Source organism: Oryctolagus cuniculus, chromosome 11 (genome assembly GCF_964237555.1).
Source record: "Oryctolagus cuniculus chromosome 11, mOryCun1.1, whole genome shotgun sequence".
NCBI classification, from domain to species: Eukaryota; Metazoa; Chordata; class Mammalia; order Lagomorpha; family Leporidae; genus Oryctolagus; species Oryctolagus cuniculus.
This window is the reverse complement of record NC_091442.1, coordinates 106,675,009-106,696,875: the sequence shown is the minus strand read 5'-3', so window position 1 is coordinate 106,696,875 and position 21,867 is coordinate 106,675,009. Positions and strand designations below refer to the sequence as shown.

General features: G+C 44.2%; 1 protein-coding gene across 1 annotated transcript in view; it reads left to right on the top strand.

Moving 5' to 3' along the window:
- The window catches only part of LOC100355689 (putative tetratricopeptide repeat protein 41), a 91,849-nt gene extending 71,191 nt beyond the window's left edge, over positions 1-20,658 (top strand). The window contains 3 exon segments of the mRNA XM_017342068.3: positions 9,283-9,416; positions 19,747-19,876; positions 19,966-20,658. Coding sequence (XP_017197557.2) covers positions 9,283-9,416; positions 19,747-19,876; positions 19,966-20,641 — 940 coding nt within the window. The 3' untranslated portion in view covers positions 20,642-20,658.
- The last annotated feature ends 1,209 nt before the right edge of the window (positions 20,659-21,867 follow it).

Genomic DNA, 21,867 nt, shown 5'->3' with positions numbered 1-21,867 from the left:
TTTGTTACTCTCTGTGTTTTGGATTTTAGCCCTTCTGAGAGTGGTGAGGAGATGTTTCATTGTGGTTTTGATATGCATTTCTCTGATGGCTAGTGATGATGAGCGTTCTTTTCATATATTTGTTGGTCATTTCTCTTTCTTCTTTTGAGGTCTATTAAAGTCCTTTGCCCATTTCTCAACTGGATTGGTTTTTTTGTTATTATTGTTGAAGGGGCTGGCTAAAGGGGTTTTTAAGCACAATTTTGGGGAAGAAAAAACTTACCAGCTTGACATTCAATTTCAAGGCAGGGACAAAACCCATCAAAATACGTGACTTGTAATCTTGTTACCCTGTTGGCTTACTCATGATAAAACGAAACAGCCATCAGAAGGGTGGGATGCCTACTTTGTTTTACAGTGAACTGGGAGCTCAGAAGGATGGAGTCACCACTCTCTTGTTATTCTCATGATAAGAATGGAAGTTCCTAAGGAATGGGGCAGGCACTTTTAATCTTGCTAAAGGTAGCCTTTGGGGAAAGCAAGCATTTTGCACCCTAAATTCCACTGGGACCAATGTGATTGCCTATTAACCTGTCTGCTCCTCACACTCCCTCCCCTAGAAGAATGGACACTAACTTCTGTTAGGGGAACTAGGTAATGGCCACTCTGGTTACTTCATGCTGAAAAGGGGCGTCATTGAGAATGGCAGTTAAGACAGGGTTCTAGCAGAAGATGGCCTTTTGAGGGAGACGCAGTGCCAGCTTGTAGAAACTGCTTCCATCCAAGATTTCATGTGCATGGCCTTCTAGAATCTCACTGTTTCAAGTCTGGAGAGAGATTAAAAACACAGGGTCTAAAACAAAGGACAGAGTCATTATTAGAGGACCTTAGAAAGGTGCTGACTAAACCAAGAGAAGTTTTCCCATTGAGAACCAAATAGAAACTGACAGGATGGGCTTGATAATAACCAGGTGGGCTAATTTAAGGCAGGTATGATGCCCAGACCTATCTATCTCTTTACATGGGGTACTTGAAGAGACATCATAAGGGAGCTGTGAACCTTCTTAGGGAATATACTGTTGACTTCCATTACCTAGCTGGCCTGGAAGGGGAGCTGGCCTGAATAGAAGGTAGGTGGCATGTCTAAAAGGAAATTTACAGTTCTGCCTGCAGTGTTACTGACCCTATTAATATTGATTCTTCTGATCCATGAGCAATGAATATTTTTCCATTTTTTGTGTTTTTGATTATTTCTTTCATCAATGTTAGAAATTTTTTATTGTAGAAAATATTCCTAAATATTTTTTTAGATTTAGTTATTTGGGGGCCAGTGCCATGGCTCACTTGGTTAATCCTCCACCTGCGGCACTGGCATCCCGGTTCTGGTCCCGGTTGCTCCTCTTCCAGTCCAGCTCTCTGCTGTGACCCAGGAAGGCAGTGGAGGATGGCCCAGGTGCTTGGGCTCCTGCAGTCGCATGGGGGACTGGGAGGAAGCACCTGGCTCCTGGCTTTGGACTGGCTCAGCTCCAGCCATGGCAGCCATTTGGGGGGTGAACCAATGGAAGGAAGAACTTTCTCTTTGTCTCTCTCTCTTACTGTGTATAACTCTACCTTTCAAATAAAAAAAATTATTTATTTGAAAGGCAGAGTTTTTTTTTTAACTTTTATTTAATGAATATAAGTTTCCAAAGTACGAATAATGGATTACTATGGCTTCCCCCCCATACCGTCCCTCCCACCCACAACCCTCCCCTTTCCCACTCCCTCTCCCCTTCCATTCACATCAAGATTCATTTTCGATTATCTTAATATACAGAAGATCAGCTTAGTATACATTAAGTAAGGATTTCAACAGTTTGCTCCCACACAGAAACATAAAGTGAAAAATAATGGATGATTTTTTTTTAATGATGATGAAATCAGATCAGACCTATTGTCATGTTTAATCCCAGTGAGAGTCAAGTTGGGAGTTGATAATTTCTTTTTTTTTTTTTTTACAGAGGATCAGTTTAGTATGCATTAAGTAAAGATTTCAACAGATTGCACACCCATAGAAACACAAAGTGAAATATATTGTTTGAGTACTCGTTATAGCATTAAATCTCAATGCACAGCACATTAAGGACAGAGATCCTACATGAGGAGTAAGTGCACAGTGACTCCTGTTGTTGACTTTACCAATTGACACTCCTGTCTATGGCATCAGCAATCCCCCTATGCTCCAGTCATGAGTTTCCAAGGCTATGGAAGCCCCCCGAGTTCTCCGACTCTTATCTTGTTTAGACAAGGTCATAGTCAAAGTGGAGGTTCTCTCCTCCCTTCAGAGAAAGGTACCCCCTTCTTTGAAGACCTGTTCTTTCCACTGAGATCTCACTCACAGAGATCTTTTGCCAGAGTGTCTTGGCTTTCCATGCCTGAAATACTCTCATGGGCTTTTCAGCCAGATCCGAATGCCTTTAGGGCTGATTCTGAGGCCAGAGTGCCATTCAGGACATCTGCCATTCTAGGAGTCTGCTGAGTATCTTACTTCCCATGTTGGACCACTCTCCCCTTTATTTATTCTATCGGTTAGTGTTAGCAGGTACTAGACTTGCTTATGTGCTCCCTTTGACTCTTAGTCCTGAAAGGCAGAGTTATAGAGAGATTGTGGGGAAGGAGAAGAAGAGGGAGAGGGAAAGAGAGAGAGAGAGAGAGAAAGAGAAAGAGAATGTCTTCTATCCACTTGTTCAATCCCAAAATGGCTGCAATGACTGGGGCTGGGCCAGGCCAGAGCCAGGAGCCAGGAGCTTCATATGGGTCTCTTATGTGTCTGCAGGAGCCCAAACACTTGGGCCATGTTCTGCGGCTTTCCCAGGCACATCAGCAGGGAGCTGGATCAGAAATGGAGCAGTCAGGACTCAAACCAGCATCCATGTGGGATGCCAGCGCTATAGGCCAGGGCTTTAACCTGCTGTTTCACAGCACCAGCCCCTATTCCTAAACATTTGATTATTTTTTGTGGCTATTGTGAATGGAATTTCTTTCTCCATTTCTTTCTGTGAGTTCATCATTAGCATGCAAAAAAACTACTGTTTTTGGTATGTTTTTTTTGTAACCTGCAACTTGACTGAATTGCCTTATCAGTTCTAACAGCTTTTTGGTGGAGTATTTAGATTTTTCCTTGTACAACATCATTTTTTTTTTTTTTTTGACAGGCAGACAGGCAGAGTGGACAGTGAGAGAGACAGACAGAGAGAAAGGTCTTCCTTTGCTGTTGGTTCACCCTCTAATGGCTGCTGCAGCCGGCGCGCCGCGCTGATCCGATGGCAGGAGCCAGGTGCTTCTCCTGGTCTCCCATGCAGGTGCAGGGCCCAAGGACTTGGGCCATCCTCCACTGCACTCCCTGGCCACAGCAGAGAGCTGGCCTGGAAGAGGGGCAACCGGGACAGAATCCAGCGCCCCGACCGGGACTAGAACCTGGTGTGCTGGCGCTGCAAGGCGGAGGATTAGCCTAATGAGCCGCGGCGCCGGCCACAACATCATGTTATCTCCAAATACGGATAATTTGACTTCCTCTTTTCCAATTTTGATGCCCTTTATTTATTTCTCCTCTCTAATCCCTCTTACTAAAACTTCCAGTACTGTATTAAATAAGACTGACAAAAGTGGACTTCCTTGTCTTGTTCCAGATCTGAGGGAAAATGCTTTCAGTTTTTCTTCATTCAATACGATATTGGCTGTTGGTTTGTGATATGTAGCCTTTATAATTTTGAGCAGTGTTCCTTCTAGACATAATTTGTGAAGGGTTTTTATCATGAAGGGGTGTTGAATCTTATAAAATGCTGTCTCTGTGTCTATGGCAATGACTTTATGGATTTTGTTCTTCATTCTATTGATGTGATTTATGATGTTTATTGATTTGTGAATGTTGAATCACCCTTGGATTTCTAGGATAAATCCCACTTAATGTAATGTGGTTTTAGATTTGATTTGCTAGTATTTTGTTGAGAATCTAGCATTTATGTTATGAAGGATATAAGTCTGTAAGTTTTTTTTATATATATCATGTTTTTGTTTGGTTTTAATATCAAAGTAATGCTGGCCTCATAAAAAATTTTGCGAAGTTCCAGCCTGTTCAATATTTTGGAATAATCTGAAGAGTATTGGGGTTACTTCTTTGAATGTTTTGTAGAATTCAGTAGTAAAGCCATCAGTCCCAGACTTTTTGTTGATGGAAGACTTTTGATTACTGCTTCAATCTCATGTCTTGTTATGGATCTTTTTAGGTTGTCTATATCTTTTTGATTTAATCTTGATAGGTTATATGAATCCAGGAATTTATGCATTTCTTTGAGGCTTTCCAATTTATTAACATATAGTTCTTCATAGTAGTTTCCTGTGATCTTTTGTATTTTAGCGGTATCAGTTGTAATGTCTCCTTTTTCATCCCTAATTTTATTTATTTGAGTTTTTTCACCTTTTTCTTTTTTGTCTGGCTAGTGATTTATCTATTTTGCTTATCTTCTCAAAAATACCATTTTTTTTCCGTTGCTCTTTTGTACTTTTTTTAGTTTCATTTATTTCTGCTATGATCCTTATTATTGCTTATTTCCTGCTGATTTGGGGTTTGGTTTTTCTTGTTTTTGTAAGTCTTCAAGATGCATCATTAGGTTTTTTAAGGTAAAAAAATTTGCATTTTATGGTAAATAAATTTCATGCATGTCATACTTGCAGATTTAGTTACATAGTGATATTTCCCACCCTCCCTCCTGCCCACATTCTTACCCTTCCTCCTCCTTCCCCTCTTACTCTCTCTTAATTTTTACAATGATCTACTTTCAGTTTACTTTGTACTTATAAGATTAACCCTATAATAAGTAAAGAGTTGAACAAGTAGTAAAAGAAACAACACTGTTTCTCAACAGTTGAGACAAGCGCTATAAATAATTATCAAATCTCAAAATGTCAATTTTGCTCCTATATTAGCTATCACAGACCATGGAAAACATATGGTATTTGTCTTTTTGGGACTGGCTTATTTATCACTAAGTATAATGATTTCTAGTTCTATCCATTGTGTTGTGAGAGACAGGATTTCATTATTTTTTATGGCTGAGTAGTATTCCATTATATCTATCTATGTATCTATCTATATCTCACAATTTCTTTATCCAACCATCAATTAATGGACATCTGGTTTGATTCCATATCTTAGTTATTGTGAATTGAGGTGCAATAAACCTGGGGTTCAGATAACTCTTTCATATGCTGATTTTTTAAAAAAATTTTTTTGACAGGCAGAGTAGACAGTGAGAGAGAGAGACAGAGAGAAAGGTCTTCCTTTGCCATTGGTTCATGTGGGGAGCAACTCGGACTAGACTAAGTTACTGGAATTAAGACTTATTCTATGCATCTGCTCTCCCACAATATGGTGCTGGGAGAGAAGAAAACAGCTTCTACACAGCTGCCTCCAGTTCAGCCAATAAACTGTAGGACTTGCTCCTGATTGGAGGAGAGCAGCGTACTCGGCGTGTGGGCAGCCGAGTTGGGATTGGCAGAGGAGGACTATAAAGGAGGAGAGAGACGGCATGCACCAGGAACATCTAAGGGGAACATCTGAGGGAACACCTGTGCAGCCCCCGAGAGAGCCGGCCGGCGGTGTGCTGCTCCCCTGCGGAAGTGGGGAAAGTGGCCAGGGGGAACCGCCCTTCCATGGAGGTGGAAGGGACAGCAGCCAACCCGGGAAGAACCAGCAGCAAACCCGGGGAGGGCCGAGCAGACGAAAGAACAGCGCAGGGTCCTGTGTCGTTCCTCCACGAAGAGGGGGAGCGACATAATGGTGCCGTGACTCGGATATGAAGCCTAGGCAGGGCTTAGTGTCGTTCCTCCACGAAGAGGGGGAGCGACATAATGGTGCCGTGACTCGGATATGAAGCCTAGGCAGGGTTTAGTGTTGCTCCTCCACGAAGACGGGGAGCGACATAATGGTGCCGTGACTCGGATATGAAGCCTAGGCAGGGCTTAGTGTCGTTCCTCCACGAAGAGGGGGAGCGACAGTTCACCCTCCAGTGGCCGCCGCTGCCAGCGCGCTGCGGCTGATGCACCGCGCTGATCCGATGGCAGGAGCCAGGTACTTCTCCTGGTCTCCCATGCAGGTGCAGGGCCCAAGGACTTGGGCCATCCTCCACTGCACTCCCTGGCCACAGCAGAGAGCTGGCCTGGAAGAGGGGCAACCGGGACAGAATCCAGCGCCCCGACCGGGACTAGAACCCAGTGTGCCAGCGCTGCAAGGTGGAGGATTAGCCTAGTGAGCTGCGGCGCCGGCCCTCGTATGCTTATTTTATCTCTTTTAGGTAAATTCCCACTAGTGGGATTGCTGGGTCATATGGTATACCTATTTTCAGCTTTCTGAGGTATTTCCATACTGTATTCTACAATGGCTGTATTAGTTTACAATCCCACCAACAGTGGATTAGGGTACCTTTTTCCTCACATCCTTGTCTGCATTTATTGTTTGTTGATTTCTATATGAAAGCCGTTCTACCTGGGGAGAGGTGAATCCTCACTGTGGTTTTGATTTGCATTTCCCCAACAGCTAGTGATCCTGAGCATTTTTTCATATGTCTGCTGGCCATTTGAATTCCCTCTTTTGAAAAATGCCTGTTTGGGGCTGGCACTGTGACATAGTGGGTTAAGCTACTGTCTGCAGTGCCCATTTCCAGTATAGCTGCTGAGTCAAGTCCCTCTGCTCCACCTCTGCTCCACCTCTGCTTCCTGCTCCCTACTAATGCTAATGTGCCTGGGAAAGCAGTGAAAGATAGCCCAAGTGCTTGGGCCTCTGCATCCATGTGGGAGAGCTGAAAGAAGCTCCTGGCTCCTGGCTTCAAATTGGCCTTACTCCAGCTGTTGTGGCCATTTGGGGAGTGAACCAGCAGGTGGAAGATTCTCTCTGCTCTCCTTCTAACTCTGCCTTTCAAATAAATAAATAAATCTTTAAAAAAGAAAAAGCCTATTAACATCTTTTGCCCATTTCTTTTCTTTTGTTTATCAGTTTATTATCTTGATTAATAACATAAATATTTAGACATAAATATAGGGACCTTCAATTTTCAGTCTTTTCCCATCTTGACAAGATCCCAACACTACAGGATTCTTTTTCTTAGTGTCTTTTGCTACTTTTTTTTTTTTAAATCTATCTTCATTCTTTCCAATTTATCAATTTTTGAGCAGGTAGAAAATGTGTCTAGTGGCAACTTTAGACTCATATTCTTGCAAGGGACAATGCATCATTCACACTGGCCCTGCAGAGAACAGTCTGGGGGAAGATTCTGATTGGCCTGACTTGGGGTATGTGGCTTTTTTGTAGCAGCACCAAGCACAGGGAGCTGTGGTCCTCTGATTCTGCCCATTTCTTAACTGACTGTTTTGCTGTTGTTGAGTTTCTTGAGATCTTTATCAGATTCTGGATATTAATGCTTTATATGTTGTATAGATTGCAAATATTTTCTCCTATTCTGTTGGTTGCATCTTCACTTTGCTAATTGTTTCGTTTTTGCAGTGCAAAAGCTTCTTTGCTTGATGGAATCCCATTCCTCTGTTTTGAATTTGATTGCCTGTGCTTCTGGGGTCTTTTCCAAGAAGTCTTTGCCTAGTCCAATGTCTTACAGAGTTTCCCATTGTTATCCTCTAATAATTTGATAGTACCAGGTCGTAGATTTAGATCCTTGATCCGTGTTGAGTTGATTTTTGTGTAAGGTGTAAGGTAAGAGTCTTGCTTTACACTTCTGCACGCAGAGTTACAGTTTTCCTAGCACCATTTGTGAATAGACTGTCCTTTTTCCAGGAATTGTTTTCAGCTTCTTTTTTAAAGATTAGTTGCTTGTAGATCGGCATCATTAGATCTTTAATTTGAGACATTTCTCTTTCTTAATGTAAGCAGTTAATGCTACAAACTTACAAACTTCCCTGTTAATACTTCTTTTACTGTATCCAACAGGTTTTGATATGTTGTGTTTTCATTTTCATTTATTTGAAGAAAGTTTTTGATTTCCTTTTTGATTTCTTCAATAACCCATTGATCATACAGTAGCATGTTGTTAATTTCCAAATATTTGAGTATTCTAGTCTTCTTGTTGATTTCTGGTTCTATTTCTCTGTGGTCTGAGAAGATACATGGTATGATTTCAATCTTTAAAAATTTTCTGACACTTGATTTGTGGCCTAATATGTGATGTAGAAAATGTTCCATGTACTGATGAGAAGAATGTATATTCTCTATCTTGAATGAAATATCCTGTAAATTTCTGTTAGGTCATTTGTTTGATAGTATGTTTCAATTCCGATGTTTATTGATTTTCTGTCTGGATGACCTGTCCATTGATGAGAGTGGGATGTTGAAGTCACCCACTACATTGCATTGGAGTTTATTTCCCCCTTTAGATATAATAGTATTTGCTATATATAACTGGGTGGTCTTGCAGTGGGTGCATATATATTTATGATTGTTATGTCTTCTTGCTGAATGGAACATTTTATCAAAATATAATGTCCTTTTTTTTAAGAATTTTTTTTTGAAAGGCAGAGTTAGACAGTGAGAGAGAGAAACAGAGAGGAAGGTCTTCCTTCCATTGGTTCACCTCCCAGATGGCTGCTACGGCCAGCGCGCTGCGCCAATCCGAAGCCAGGAGCCAGGTGCTTCTCCTGGTCTCCCATGGGGTGCAGGGCCCAAGCACTTGGGCCACCCTCCACTGCCCTCCCAGACCACAGCAGAGAGCTGGCCTGGAAGAGGAGCACCCGGGACAGAATCCGGTGCCCCAGCTGGGACTAGAACCCGGTGTGCTTGAACTCTTAACCACACCACTGCATGGCAGGTATCAGTGTCCCCAGCAGTCTCCCTCATCAGCACCTCCACATGCAGTGCGATGCTACACTGAGCAATCTCACTGCTTGCATCTGTGGCCTCTGTAATAGTGGGACCCTCATCAGTCTTCCCAAGGACTAACTGGTCTCAGCCGTACCTCACCTGCTCGTTCTGCAGTTCTGCCAAAGTGGGTTTTCTAATGTACGAATCAGATTTTATTATTATCTTAATGGAAACTCTTCAAAATCCAGGTCCAGACCCCTTAGGTTTGCAGCCAATGTCCTTCGTGAGTAGACTCCTGCTTCTCTCTCCAATCTCTTCTCCCACCTTAGGAAATTATTAGGGCAATGGTTAGGCTTACTTGTCTTTGATCCTGAGTCCTAGTGCCTACTGCTAGTGAATGGTTGTTAAATGAATGGCAGACATCCTTCTTGCAAAACTTTAATTAAATTCTTCTTTTCTAGATCCCAAAGGAAGCAAGTAATTGAATACTATAAACAAGTGATAAAAATCAAGGAAAATGCAAGCACTCTGGTCAACTCCTCACTTGTCCAGAAGCAGCTGAACATCAGCCTCAGTGACACCTTGTGTAAATTAGGTAACTGCTCTGATCTATTTCTAAGAAGGTGACTTTTCCCTTTGTTTCTTGTGTGTACCTTGCTTATTTAAAAGTCTTTGTTTTTGAAACAAGTAGCTCCTGTTGCACATACTTTCAACTTTTTTTTGTTGCCTACTTATCTTCCCTTAGTAGGAAAGAGATCTTTTAAACATCTTTCCCTCCCCTTTCTCATTCATTTGTAAACTAAGCTCTGTGTTCAACCATTCCTGTGTCTCACCAGTATGATTTTCCTCCTTTCTTCAAATTCTGTCTTAAGACTTTGTTTATAGATGAATAACCTTCATGTTATTCCTAAGATACTAATGTAATACTCAGTCAGAAATAACAAGATGGCTTCTCACGGGGCATCCTTGATTTGAGCTATAAAATGTAGGATTCAGTGCCTTAGACCTAACCCAAAGGATTGAAAGCACTTTTCAATTAAATATAAACATTCTAAACTTAGGGATGGGTGTGTAGCCTAGTGGCTAATGTGCCTGTGTCCGCCATCAGGTACCTGGGTTTGATTTTCCCTCTCTTACACCTCTCTACGGTTTACTGCTAATGAAGGTGCTGGGAGGCAGCAGATGTTGGCTCGAGTAGTTGGGTTCCAGCTGTCCATGCAGGAGACTTGGATGGGTTCTCAGCTTTCAAGATTGGCCTTGGCCTTAGCAGGCATTGGGGGAGTGAGCTAGTGGATGGGAGCTCTCTCTGCTCTTGCTGTCTCACTTTGCCTCTCAAATGAATAAATAACCCTAAAGGCTAAAAGTAGAAATTAATAAAAATTGAAGGCTTTACTCTCACCAGGGGGATGGAGTAGTGCCCATTCATCCTTCTTGCTGCTTATTGCTTTTGTTTTCTCCCATTCGTGGGTGTTGTTCCAATTCTTTTTTTAATCAAAACTGATAATTCCCCACAGGTTATTGTGAATACTGGGTTTCTCCTGGCACTGGCTCAGTCTGGTGGACTTTATTTCCCTTTAAGTCAGTCTCCCAGGGTCACTATGGAGGGATGCTGAGGTCTCCTCTCTGCACCTTGCTGTTGCCATGCACCAGAGCACCCAGACCGTGTCCTTTACTGCCTCAGTACTTACTTGGCCCCTGGTCCATGAGCCTGTTCTATATGTAGTCACCATTCTAGTAGGTTCTGTCATTGGCCAGGAGTGTTGCTGCCAAACCTGGAAGTTGAGAATGGAGAGTTGACTGGGAAGCTGGGACAGCAGGCCAGAAAGGCCACATAGAGCTGGAGAGGGTTAGGCAGGATGGGGAAGTCAAGATGTGAGTCCCAGGGGGCAGGGCTTCTCAACCTTTGTGTCTTGAATAAGAATGGATGCCTGGTTTGCCAAACAGAGACCCGTCAGCCCTTGGGCACGAGTGGAGCCCTTGGGCGAGTGTCTCCAGCTGTGGGTCATTTTGTTTATCCAGTCGAGAAATCCCATTTTCTAAATGCCACAACCAGAAAATTGTGGAGCACTCTCAGGGGTCCTGGTGGCTCAGTGTCTCAGGGCACAGTCTGTACTTCAGCCTAAACAAGTGGCTTTCAACTACTGGTGGTTCTGATCCTAACAAAAGACTGGCGAAATTTTTGATTTTTAGTGACTGAGTGTTATGGGGGTAAAGGGGAGAGTGCAGCTGTCACTGAGTGGGCGGAGCCTGCCTGATGGCCGTGAAACATCATACAATGCCCAGGACAGCAACACCTCTCCTCCCCAACCCCAGCGAAAAATTATCCAAGCCGAAATATCAGTAGCGCTGAGACTGAGAAACCCTGATGGAAACCAAACAAACACTTTTCCCAGCATGTGTGCTTGTACCTCTGTTTTACCATAAAACATGATCGCTTCCAGCCTGCCCACCCGCAGAGGAGGAAAACAGCTTAAGATACTGGATATCAGCAGGGGGAGAACCTTTCTAGTGGTCAGGTTTGGGAGTGTGTGTGAGTGTGTGTGCTTGTGTGCACACACGTTTCAGTAAAGGTTTCTGGGTTGAGTGAGTGAAACATTTTGCTTACGAAATGCAGGTGCAAGTGTGCAACAAATGTGTGGCAAGGAGCTGGTCTGTCTGATCTAGTTGCTTCATGCAGCACTGGGAATAACAGGGGTGGACGGGCTCTAGTGGAAGTCTGATATAGTCACTTACTTTCAGGTAAGAAAGCGTCTGTCGTGGTATCAACCACAGTGTTTTTGCAACTTCTTAAACAAGTTTTTGGGGCTTATGTTGTAGTTTAGTGGGTTAAGCTACCATTTGGATGCCAGCATCCCATATCAGAGTGCCTGAATTAGATTCCCAGCTCTGGTTCCCGATTTCAGCCTCCTGCCAGTGCACACCCTGAGAGCAGTAGTGATGGCACAAAGTAATTAGGTTCCTGCCACTCACGTGGGAGACCAGCATTGGTTCCTGGGCTCCAGCCTTTGGCCTGGCTGGCCCAGTTCTTGCCACTGAGGGCACAGGGAGTGATCCAGTGGATGGGAGTTCTCTCCATGTGTTTCTTAAAAGAAAATAAAACAAAAACAAAAACAAAAAAGAAGGCCCGTGTGGCTGGCATGTGAAAGAGGTGTTGGGGCCAGGCACAGGGCACCCAGAGCAGGACAAGGATTTGAGATGTTTACATAACAGCGGCCTAAAGCTAGTGCAGGGTTTTTGCACAGCAGGTAAGTGTCAGGAATCTAGAGTTACCTCTAGCACAGTCTTGACAAGGGATTTCTAATCTAATAGTTGGAAATAATGCTATGAATCCAGAGTCACAAAGGATCCTCTTTTTTTTTTTTTAACAAAGGATCCCTTTTGACACTCATTTTCTTTTTGCCGCCTCTGCATATTTTGAGCTCTCAAACACCCTGAGCTCTGAGGAGCAGGGCCATATCATTTATTCTTTGTATTGTCGCTGCATCAGAAACAGTGCTAGCAGTATGTAAGTGTTCTGCTTGTGCAGGGAGGCTGAGGAAGTGGCTAAATAGGTTCTGTCTGGGTATTGACACAGTTTGCTTTGTGTTCTCTGGACAGAAGCAAGGCTGTGCTCCAGGCTAACAGTATTGAAAGAAAGAACCCAAAGTGTACTCTACCCTGCTGAAAAGAATCATTTTTAGTTGGCTTTTCAGATTCCATTTTGTATTGTAAGTTAACAAAGATAATTGCTCACTTGAATATTTCGGTACCTTCCTTAGTCTGTTATTACTACCTGTGATACACATATAGACTACAGCATAGTCTTCCAGGAGTATGAAAATAGGGGCCTTCCAGCCAGTTTTGATAATTAAGACTTTAGTTATAAATACAACATTTTTATGCATGAGATTATAGTAAGCATATATTAAAATACTGAGTTTGTGAGAGGGTAACAAATCTTTTTTTAAAAAGATTTATTTATTTATTTGAGATGTAGAGTTATAGACAGTGAGAGGGAAAGACAAAGAGAAAGGTCTTCCATCTGCTGGTTCACTCCCCAAATGGCCACAATGGCAGGAGCTGGGCCATTTTGAAGCCAGGAGCCAGGAGCTTCTTCAGGGCCTCCTATGCAGGTGCAGGAACCCAAGGACTTGGGCCACCTTCCACTGCTTTCCCAGGCCATTAGCAGAGAGCTGGATCAGAAGTGGTTGCAGCCGGGATGTTAACCAGTGCCTGCAGTGATGCTGGACCCGCAGGTGGAGGCTTAGCCCATTATGCCACAGTACCGGCCCCAGGGGAAATATCTGATTTCTAGGAGTGTGTGTGTTAGCGTGTGTGCAACTGTGCACACGTGTTGTTTTCAGTAAGTCTTAAATTTCATTTCTCTTCCTCCTCCTCTCCCACTTCCCCTTCTTTCCTTGCCCCCGCCTTTCATGAAGCATTTATTCATAAATGTCTTTTTCTTTCCTATATCCTTTATAACTCATCTCCTCTCAACTTTGATCCAATTTCAAATATTCACCTAAACCTAATAAAACTATTAAGCCTGGAGATGTTAGTAGGACTCCTGACTCTGAAATGAGGGTTTTTGAGATTTATGTTATAAGCTGCCTCTGACACCAAGCAGTCCTAGAGATCTGCCTCTTTGATAAGCATTGTGAATTCATCTATTGAGAAACCATTTGCGTGGGGAGGAAAGAAGAGAATTGGGCCTTTCTGTGTTCCAGCCCGGCAGGCAGAGTGCTCTGTTCTCAGCTGTTTATTTTGGATGAAGGATGGTAGATGAACATTGTGTTACTTCCCGCTCCCTGGATTTCTTTTAGAAAATAAATGCCAACCATCTCAGTCAAATTTAGAAGGAAGAAAGTAGACAAAGGCTCTGGTGGGTGACTGAGCAGAGTGAGTCAGTGCCTTCTCTGTGTTTAATTTAAAAATGCTCAGCTAGAACCCTGTTCTTTGTAACAACTGGCCCAGGAATCCAAAAGTCAGGCAAGTGACACAGACCGACCTTGGGCTTGAGTTTTAACTTCAACACAAATGTGTGTTCTTTCTCCACGTCTTTAGATGTGGAACCAAGGTCTCTTTCTTTGTTACAGTGGGCCCTCTGACTGGAATTGGATGTCGTCTTTCTCTGGATGCATCGCCCACGGGTTCTGGTTTGGGTTTCTGTAGGGTGATAACAACTGTGATGCAGTCTGTGCGCCGGATCCTTCCAGACTGCTGCCTCATTTCCCCTCTTGGTCCTGTAGCACCATCTTGCTTACTCAAAAGTTAAAAGAATTAATTCCTTTCGGCAGCTCAAGGTTTTGAGTCTTCCCCAGGGGTTTAGCCTGGGTTCCATAGCAAGCAGTTCCCTCTCATTTCACACTCATTCTTATTAATGTGTATTAATTCATTAAGTTAGCTGATTAGACTAGTAAACCAAATTGACTTTGAGTCATGCCAGAACCCAGTCATTGGGAGCAGAACGATGGCTGCAGAGTGGAGAGGAGGCTGCCAGCTGCAGGCGTGGGTGTGTCCTGAGCATCAGAGTGCTCTTGGAGGGCCCTGGTTAAGCAACAAGATGCGTGTGTGTGTTCACACAGCTTCCGTTTTACTCATTGTCAGGTTTAGTCATTTTAAAAAAAGATTTATTTATTTGAAAGGCAGAGAGAGAGAGAGAAATGTCTTTCATGCACTGGTTGACTCCAAATGGCCTTGGCCAGGGCTGAGCTAGGCTGGGCCAGGCCAGAGCCAGGAGCCAGGAGGCAGGAGCCAGAGGGTTCATCCAGATCTCCCACATGGGTGCAGGGGCCCAAGGACTTGGGCCAGCTTCCACTGCTTTCCCCAGGAGTGGTAGCAGGGAGCTGGATTGGAAGTGGAGCAGCTGGAACTTGAAGTGGCACCCATATGGATGCTGTCACTACTGGCAGCTGTGTAACCCATTATGGGCACAACACTGGCCCCAGGTTTAATAATTTTCAATGATTTACAAATTTGTAAACAGTATTGGTTGCAAGAAAATGGTAGCTATCATGAGCCTAGAAAACTTTTGACCCTGGAAGGGACTTTAAGAGATCACTGAGCTTTTTTTCTGAAATAATGTAAGGACAGGGTTTTAAAATTTCAGAGATAGAGATAGGAGAAAGAGACAGAAAAGAGGAAAAGACAGTGACAGAGGAGAGAGAAACAGAACACACACACACACACACACACAGAGATAGATAGAGAGAGAGATATATAGAGAGAGATCTTCCATCTGCTGGTTCAACCTCAAATGCATCCAACAGCCAGTGCTGGGCCACACTGAATCCAGGAGCCTAAATCAGGCTCTCCCACATTGGTGGAGGTACCCAGCTTCTTGAGCTACCACTTGTTGCCTCCCAGGGTTTTCATTACAGAAAGCTGGAATTGGGAGTGCACCTGGGACTCAAACCTAGGCACCCTGGTGTGGGATGTGGGTATCCCAAGCAGCATTGTACCTACTGTGCCAAACACTTGTCCCGGTGAACTAACCTTAAAGCTGAGGAAATAGCAGGCATCTCATATGATTTAATTTAACACTTTTTTATATTTGAAAGTCAGAGGTACACAGAAAGAGAGAGATCTTCCATTTGCTGGTTTACTCCCCAAATGGCCACAGTGGCTGGGACTGGACCAGGCCAAAGCCGGGGACCTAAGCACTTGGGCCATTTTCTGTTGCTTTCCTAGGTGCATTAGCAGGGAGTTGGATGGAAGTGAAACATCCAGGACTTGAACCAGCACCTAAGTGGGATACTGGCATCACAGGCAGTGGCCTAACTCATTATACCACCGTGCCAGCTCCTATCCAGCACTTCTGATCAGAGAATCCTGTGAATCAGATATAATGATCATTGAGCTTCATGAAGACCAAGTGACATTCCCAAGGCAACCTTAGAGCTAGGAAGTAGTTGATTTCAGTCTTAGATTCTAGTTCTCTGACCCCCAACTCCAAGTCTTTCCCACCGTCTGTGGACTCTAGGATTTTGTGACCTTGTTGGGGAGACAGGTGCACACAGATACCACGAGTCAGTGTGAAATGACTGTGCCATGTTCCAGGGGTCATAGGGAAACAAGAAGGGAGACTTTGTAGAGAAAGTGACTTGGGCTGTGAGTCCTGGCCTGCGCCTAGGAAAGAGGGTCAGGGAAAGTGTTGTAGGTAAGAAGGATCCGCATGAACAAAGGCAAGCAGAGGTGAACAGTGTGGTGTGAAACTCAGGAGTGAGAGGGCTGGGGAATGATGTTGGAGGAAGCAGCAGAGTTTGGGGCGTGGGCAATCTTGTCTACTGGGCTAAAGGGGTTGGCAGAGATGTTGCTGGAAGATTTTCAGCACTGAGCAGCATGTATAGATTCGTGTCTTATTATTTTTTTTTAAAGATTTATTTATTTATTTGAAAGAGTTACAAAAAGAGAGGAAAAGACAGATCTTCCATTTACTGGTTTGATCTCCAGATAGCACTGGGGCCAGGCCGGAGTCAGAAGCCAGGAGTTTCCTCCAGGTCTCCCATGAGAGTTGCAGTGGCCCAAGCACTTGGGGCCATTCTCTGCCACCTTTCCCAGGCCATCAGTAGGGAGCTGGATTGGAAGTAGAGCAGCCAGGACACAAACTGGCACCTATATGGGATGCTGGTATTGAAAGTGGCAGCTTTACCCGCCATGCCACAATGCCTACCCCTATATCCTATTATTTATTTTTAAAAATATTATTTATTTATTTGAAAGACATTATGACAGAGATAAGGAGAGAGAGAGATGTTCTATCTGCTTGTTTACTCCCCAGGTGGCCACAATGGTTGGGACTCAGGCAGGCCAAATTCCAGGAGACTGGAATTCTATTCGGGTCGTCCATGTGGGTGGTAGGGACCCAATTACAAAAGCCATCTTCTGCGGCCTTCCCAGGTGCATTAGCAGGGAACTGTGTAGAAGTGGAGTGGCTGGGACTTGAACTGGCAGTCAGGTATGTCGTGCCGGCATTCCAAGTGGCAGCTTAATCTGCTGTGCCATACAGCAGCATCAGTTTGTGTCTTAGACACAATATTCTTGTGGCCAAGCAGAGGGTGCGATTGGTTGAGGGGAGATTTGAGGGTTTCCTTGTAACCTGAAATGAGATGCTAGAAATGAAGATTAAAGGGTTGGATTTGAGATTTAGTAGGTGGATTGAACAGGGCTCAGTCCTCAATTGGATTTTGGAGGTGAAAGGAGGGGAACAGTAGAAGGCATTTCTCAGCTTACAGCTATACTGTAGGCCAGAAAACTGGGTGTGTGACGCTGTTGCCATTCCAACACAGGGAGTGCACTGGCGGGGGTTGGGGGGGGAGAATCGGTGGGAGCCTTGATGAGCTAATTTTGGGCATGCTGAGTTGCTGAGTTTGCATTTCCTATCTGAGTGGAGACATTGAGTAGGCGGTGGAATCCTGATACATAACCGGAATAGACCATTTGGGAGTCTTTAGCATGCATTTGGTGGTTGAACCCAGTCGAACGATTGAAAGAGCCAAGAAGAAGATAAGAAAATGTCAGGAGATGGAACCTGGAGGCGTGCCAGGATTTAAGGACCGGGGGATGGACTGTGCTGCAGAAAGACGAGGAGAGGTTAGAGGTAGGCTGAGAGTCCTCAGAATCTCAGAGGCCAAGAAAGGAGGTCGCTGTGACTATCAGATTGAGAGGCTATCCGTGTGCCTTGTAACACAGAGGTGACAGGGAACCTTCGATTTCGTTGGTACTCAAAGTCCTGGTTAAGAGAGAACAGTTCTTGTTCCCAATGGTGGGGGTCTGCACTTTTCCATTTCAGGTCAGTTAAGGGCAAGGCAACTTGGTGGTCATCATCAATAGGGTAATTCAGAAGTGTATTCTGCTGAGTTAGATTGGGGCAACTGAGGACATGAGAGGGAGGCATGAAAATAATTCCCAGAGAAGAAAAATTCCACTGATTGATGGCTAAGCAGAGACAACAGCTGAAACTCAGCCGTTGATTTCAGAAATTTATCAGATTTCCAGAAAAAGCTGCAGGCAATCTGGGACAGAGGCTGTGTCACCTCTCAGTGTTTTAAGGCTTACAACCTAGCATTCTCCTCACGTTTCCAGATCAACACCCTGACATGCACAACCCTTATACTAAGTTTATAATCAGTTGTATAAATTCAACTCCTTAAAGTCTTGTCAATGGGTAAAATGAATAAGTGAGAATCATTTGCAAATTAGGTTGTAAAATTTTTTTTAATTAATTTATTTATTCGAGGGGTAGAGTTACATACAGTGAGAGGAAGAGACAGAGAGAAAGGTCTTCCTTCTGCTGGTTCACTCCCCAAATGGCCGCAATGGCTGGAGCTGCACCGATCCGGAGCCAGGATCCAGGGGCCTCTTCCTGGTCTCCCACGTGGGTGCAGGGGTCTAAGGACTCGGGCCATCTTCCACTGCTTTCTCAGGCCATAGCAGAGAACTGGACTGGAAGAGGAGCAGCCGGGACTCGAACCTGGCGCCCATATGAGATGCTGGCACCACAGGTGGAAGATTAACCTACTGCATCACGGCACCAGCCCCAGTTTGTAAAATTTTTTAACCTAGCACTTTGTAGAGAATTCTATCATTGACAATAGCACCTGGCAACATTTTTTCTTAACTTTTTATTTTGCCAAATTTTAAACCTACAGAGAAATTTCAAGAATAGTGTAGTTAAGAACTGTGTAACTTTACTTGCACTCACCAACTGTTTACATTTTGCCACATCTACATTCTCTGTTCCCTTTACACACGCACATAGGTATGTGTTTTTCTGAACCATTTGATGGTGAGCTGCAAACATGATACTTTCATGCATCTCTATACACTTCAGCATGTATCTTCCCAGTACAAGCAAGTCCTAGACAAACACGATACAGTAATCAAAGCCAGGAAACTTAACCATTACATATGACTACAATATTCAGATTTCCCTAAGTATCTGAGTAATGTTCTTTGTAGCTGTTTCCTTTTTGATACAAAATCATATTGAGGATCTTGAAGGGATTTGGTTACTGTCTCTTTTAGTGTGAAATATTTTAGTAGCCTTGTTTTGTCTTTCATGATGTTGATATTTTCTGAAGTGTTTAAGCCACATTGTGCCCAAGTGTCGTTCAGTTTGTTCTTTTATCCTTTAATTATTTCTTTATGATTAGATTCAGGTTCAGCATTTTTAGCAGATAGGTAACGTTCAGTGCTGTCTTTTGAAAATGTTTTTATCTTTCTCTTTTTGTATGTGTGTGTGTGTGGGGGGGGGAGAGCGAGCAGAGAGAGAGGGAGAGAGAGATCCCATCTTCTGGTTCTCTCTTCACATGTCTGCATTGGCTCAGGGCTGGAGCTGGGAGCTTAAACTCAATCAAGGTTTCCCATGTGGGTTAGGCAGGAACTACATCACCCGGGCCATCATTGCTGCCTCCCAGGACATACTTTAGTAGAAATCTGAATTCAGGAGTGGGATTTGGGAATTGAACCCAAGCACTTCCATGTGGCACGAGGGTGTCTTAGCAGCTGGGCCAATTGACCGCCATATCCTTCTCTCAGACAAGTGACTCTAGGAGTAATGGTTACAGATTCTTTTTTTTTTTTTTTTTTTTTTTTTGACAGGCAGAGTGGACAGTGAGAGAGAGAGAAGAAAGGTCTTCCTTTGCCGTTGGTTCACCCTCCAATGGCCCGCGTGGCCGGCGCACTGCGCTGATCCGATGGCAGGAGCCAGGTACTTATCCTGGTCTCCCATGGGGTGCAGGGCCCAAGGTCTTGGGCCATCCTCCACTGCACTCCCTGGCCACAGCAGAGAGCTGGCCCAGAAGAGGGGCAACTGGGACAGAATCCGGCGCCCTGACTGGGACTAGAACCCGGTGTGCCGGCGCTGCAAGGCGGAGGATTAGTCTAGTGAGCCGCGGGCGCCAGCTTGGTTACAGATTCTAATATTCTTCTTTTCAAATACCCAGTAGGTCAGTTACTGATATTCGACTCTTCTTATCATGTCATGATGGAGGTAGCAGGTTATTTGCGCAGATCATTTAATTTAAGGGCAATCTGCCTGGGGTCTTCTCATCCATCAGTCCATGGAATCCAGTGGTGAGTCTAATTCATGCCTCAAAAAGAAAGGCATTTCTGGCTACTCATGTGAGACACACGACCACTTGACAATGTTTTGTCTTTTGCAGCCTTCTGAAGGAAATTCAGCTGGCCAAGGGCAGGAGGTGTTGGCCTCAAGGTGTGAGCCACTGGAGTCTGGAGGGTCCCCGGAGTGACTCCTCACAGTGGGAGCGCTTGCTTAAGTTAGACTACTGCAGCGCGCAGAGTTCTGGCTCCGTGAACTCTGCCTTGTGCGCGAACGCACAGAAGTTACAGAAGGCCAACAGCTGGGCCTCGGCACCTCCCGCAGTTTCAGGTAAATCCAAATGTGCTTCTAGAAAGGGGACACAGATCTCAAGACCCCTGATTTGCCTTTCTGCTAAGGAAAAGATCCAGCGAAGAACACAAAGTCCTGTGGACATACGGAACGGCCCTGGGAAGAAAGCCTCAGGACAGAAGGACGAGTATTCCTGCACGATTCTGTCTTCAGGGAAAATGAATAGTTTGGTAGAGCTCTCGAGTCCAAGGAGTTTGTCGGCCAAAACGGAGAGTGGGGACTGCCAACTCACCACCATCTACCACCACCCCCTGCTCGGGCCTCTTAGCACAAATAACCTCTGGGAACCCGGATGTGAGCTCATATCAGAAAAGTGGCTTTTCCATAGCCCAGATTATAGTTTCAACCCTCAGCAGTGTTTTTTGCTACAAAGATCTCAAATGGAAATAAGATCGTTGAAGACCTCAAGTGGTATTAAAAAGGAATAAAAATTATTGTGAACTCTTTTGTGCCTGTAGGTTTTTTTTTTCCATCTGTCTTTATTTGGAATTATTTGATGGGGTATTTTCTCCTAAAATATTTAGAAGTGATCATACTCTAGATTTGAGGAGTTCATTGTTTTTAGCCCCTTAAAATATGGTAACTCAGTCTCTCTCTGTAAACTCTGCCTTTCAAAAAAAATCTTTAAAAAATACAAATATTGTAACTTATTTTAGCTAAAAGAACAATTTTTAAGTGATTCACATTTTTTAAAAAAGCTTTATTTATTTACTTGAAAGGTGGAATTGGGAGAAAGAGAGAGAGAGAGGTCTTCCATCCACTCGTTCACTCCCCAGATGACCACCATAGCCAGTGCTGGGCCGGGCTGAAGCCAAGAGCAGGAGCTTCATCGGGTCTCCTGTATGGGTGGCAGGGACTCAAGCACTTGAGCCATCTTCTGCTGCTTTCCCAGGTCATTAGCAGGGAGCTGGATGGGAAGTGGAGCAGCTGGGACTTGAACCGGGGGCCATATGGGATGCTGTTGTTGCAGGCTGCTTAACCAGCTAGGCCACAATGCTGGCCCAGTGATTCACATTTCTGAGGTAGGTAGAACAACTTTGATCTGGTAGTATCCATAGCTTAAAAAAAGTTTAACGTTTTAATTATGTGATTTGCATGCCATTTAATTTGAATTTGAGTTAATTTTTAGCATAAACAAAATCTACACATTGCTGTCACCAAATAAGATATAAATTGTAATAAAGTAAAACCATAACGTTTAAAGTGCCAGAGCTCGTGGATTTGATATATCTGTTTTTCACATTTTTATTGTTTCCCATTTTATTGGTGATTTCTAAAACATTAACCATTGCCTGTTGAGGCTTGCTTATGGGCTACCAACTCCCCTGTCACCCAGCTAAATCCTACAGATCATTTTAGGAAGCCAAACGCGAGCATGGGCTCAGCTTTGTCATTCAGGAAAGTGTATTTAACCTCCTTTCGCCTCAGTCTGCTTACCTGTTAAATGGGAGAAATTAGGGCACCCACGTCTGAGTACAGCAAGACTTAGCAAGCAAATGGTGGTCAGGGGCTGCCACCGGCTGCCCCGAGGCTGCTGCGACCCCTGCAGCCTGCGACGTGGGCATACACGAATCAGTGCCTGGGGCGCCTTGCTCGGGCCAGCTGGGTCCACGGGGCAGGATGGCCTCCCCCGGCCGCCCAGCACCCTGCTTTA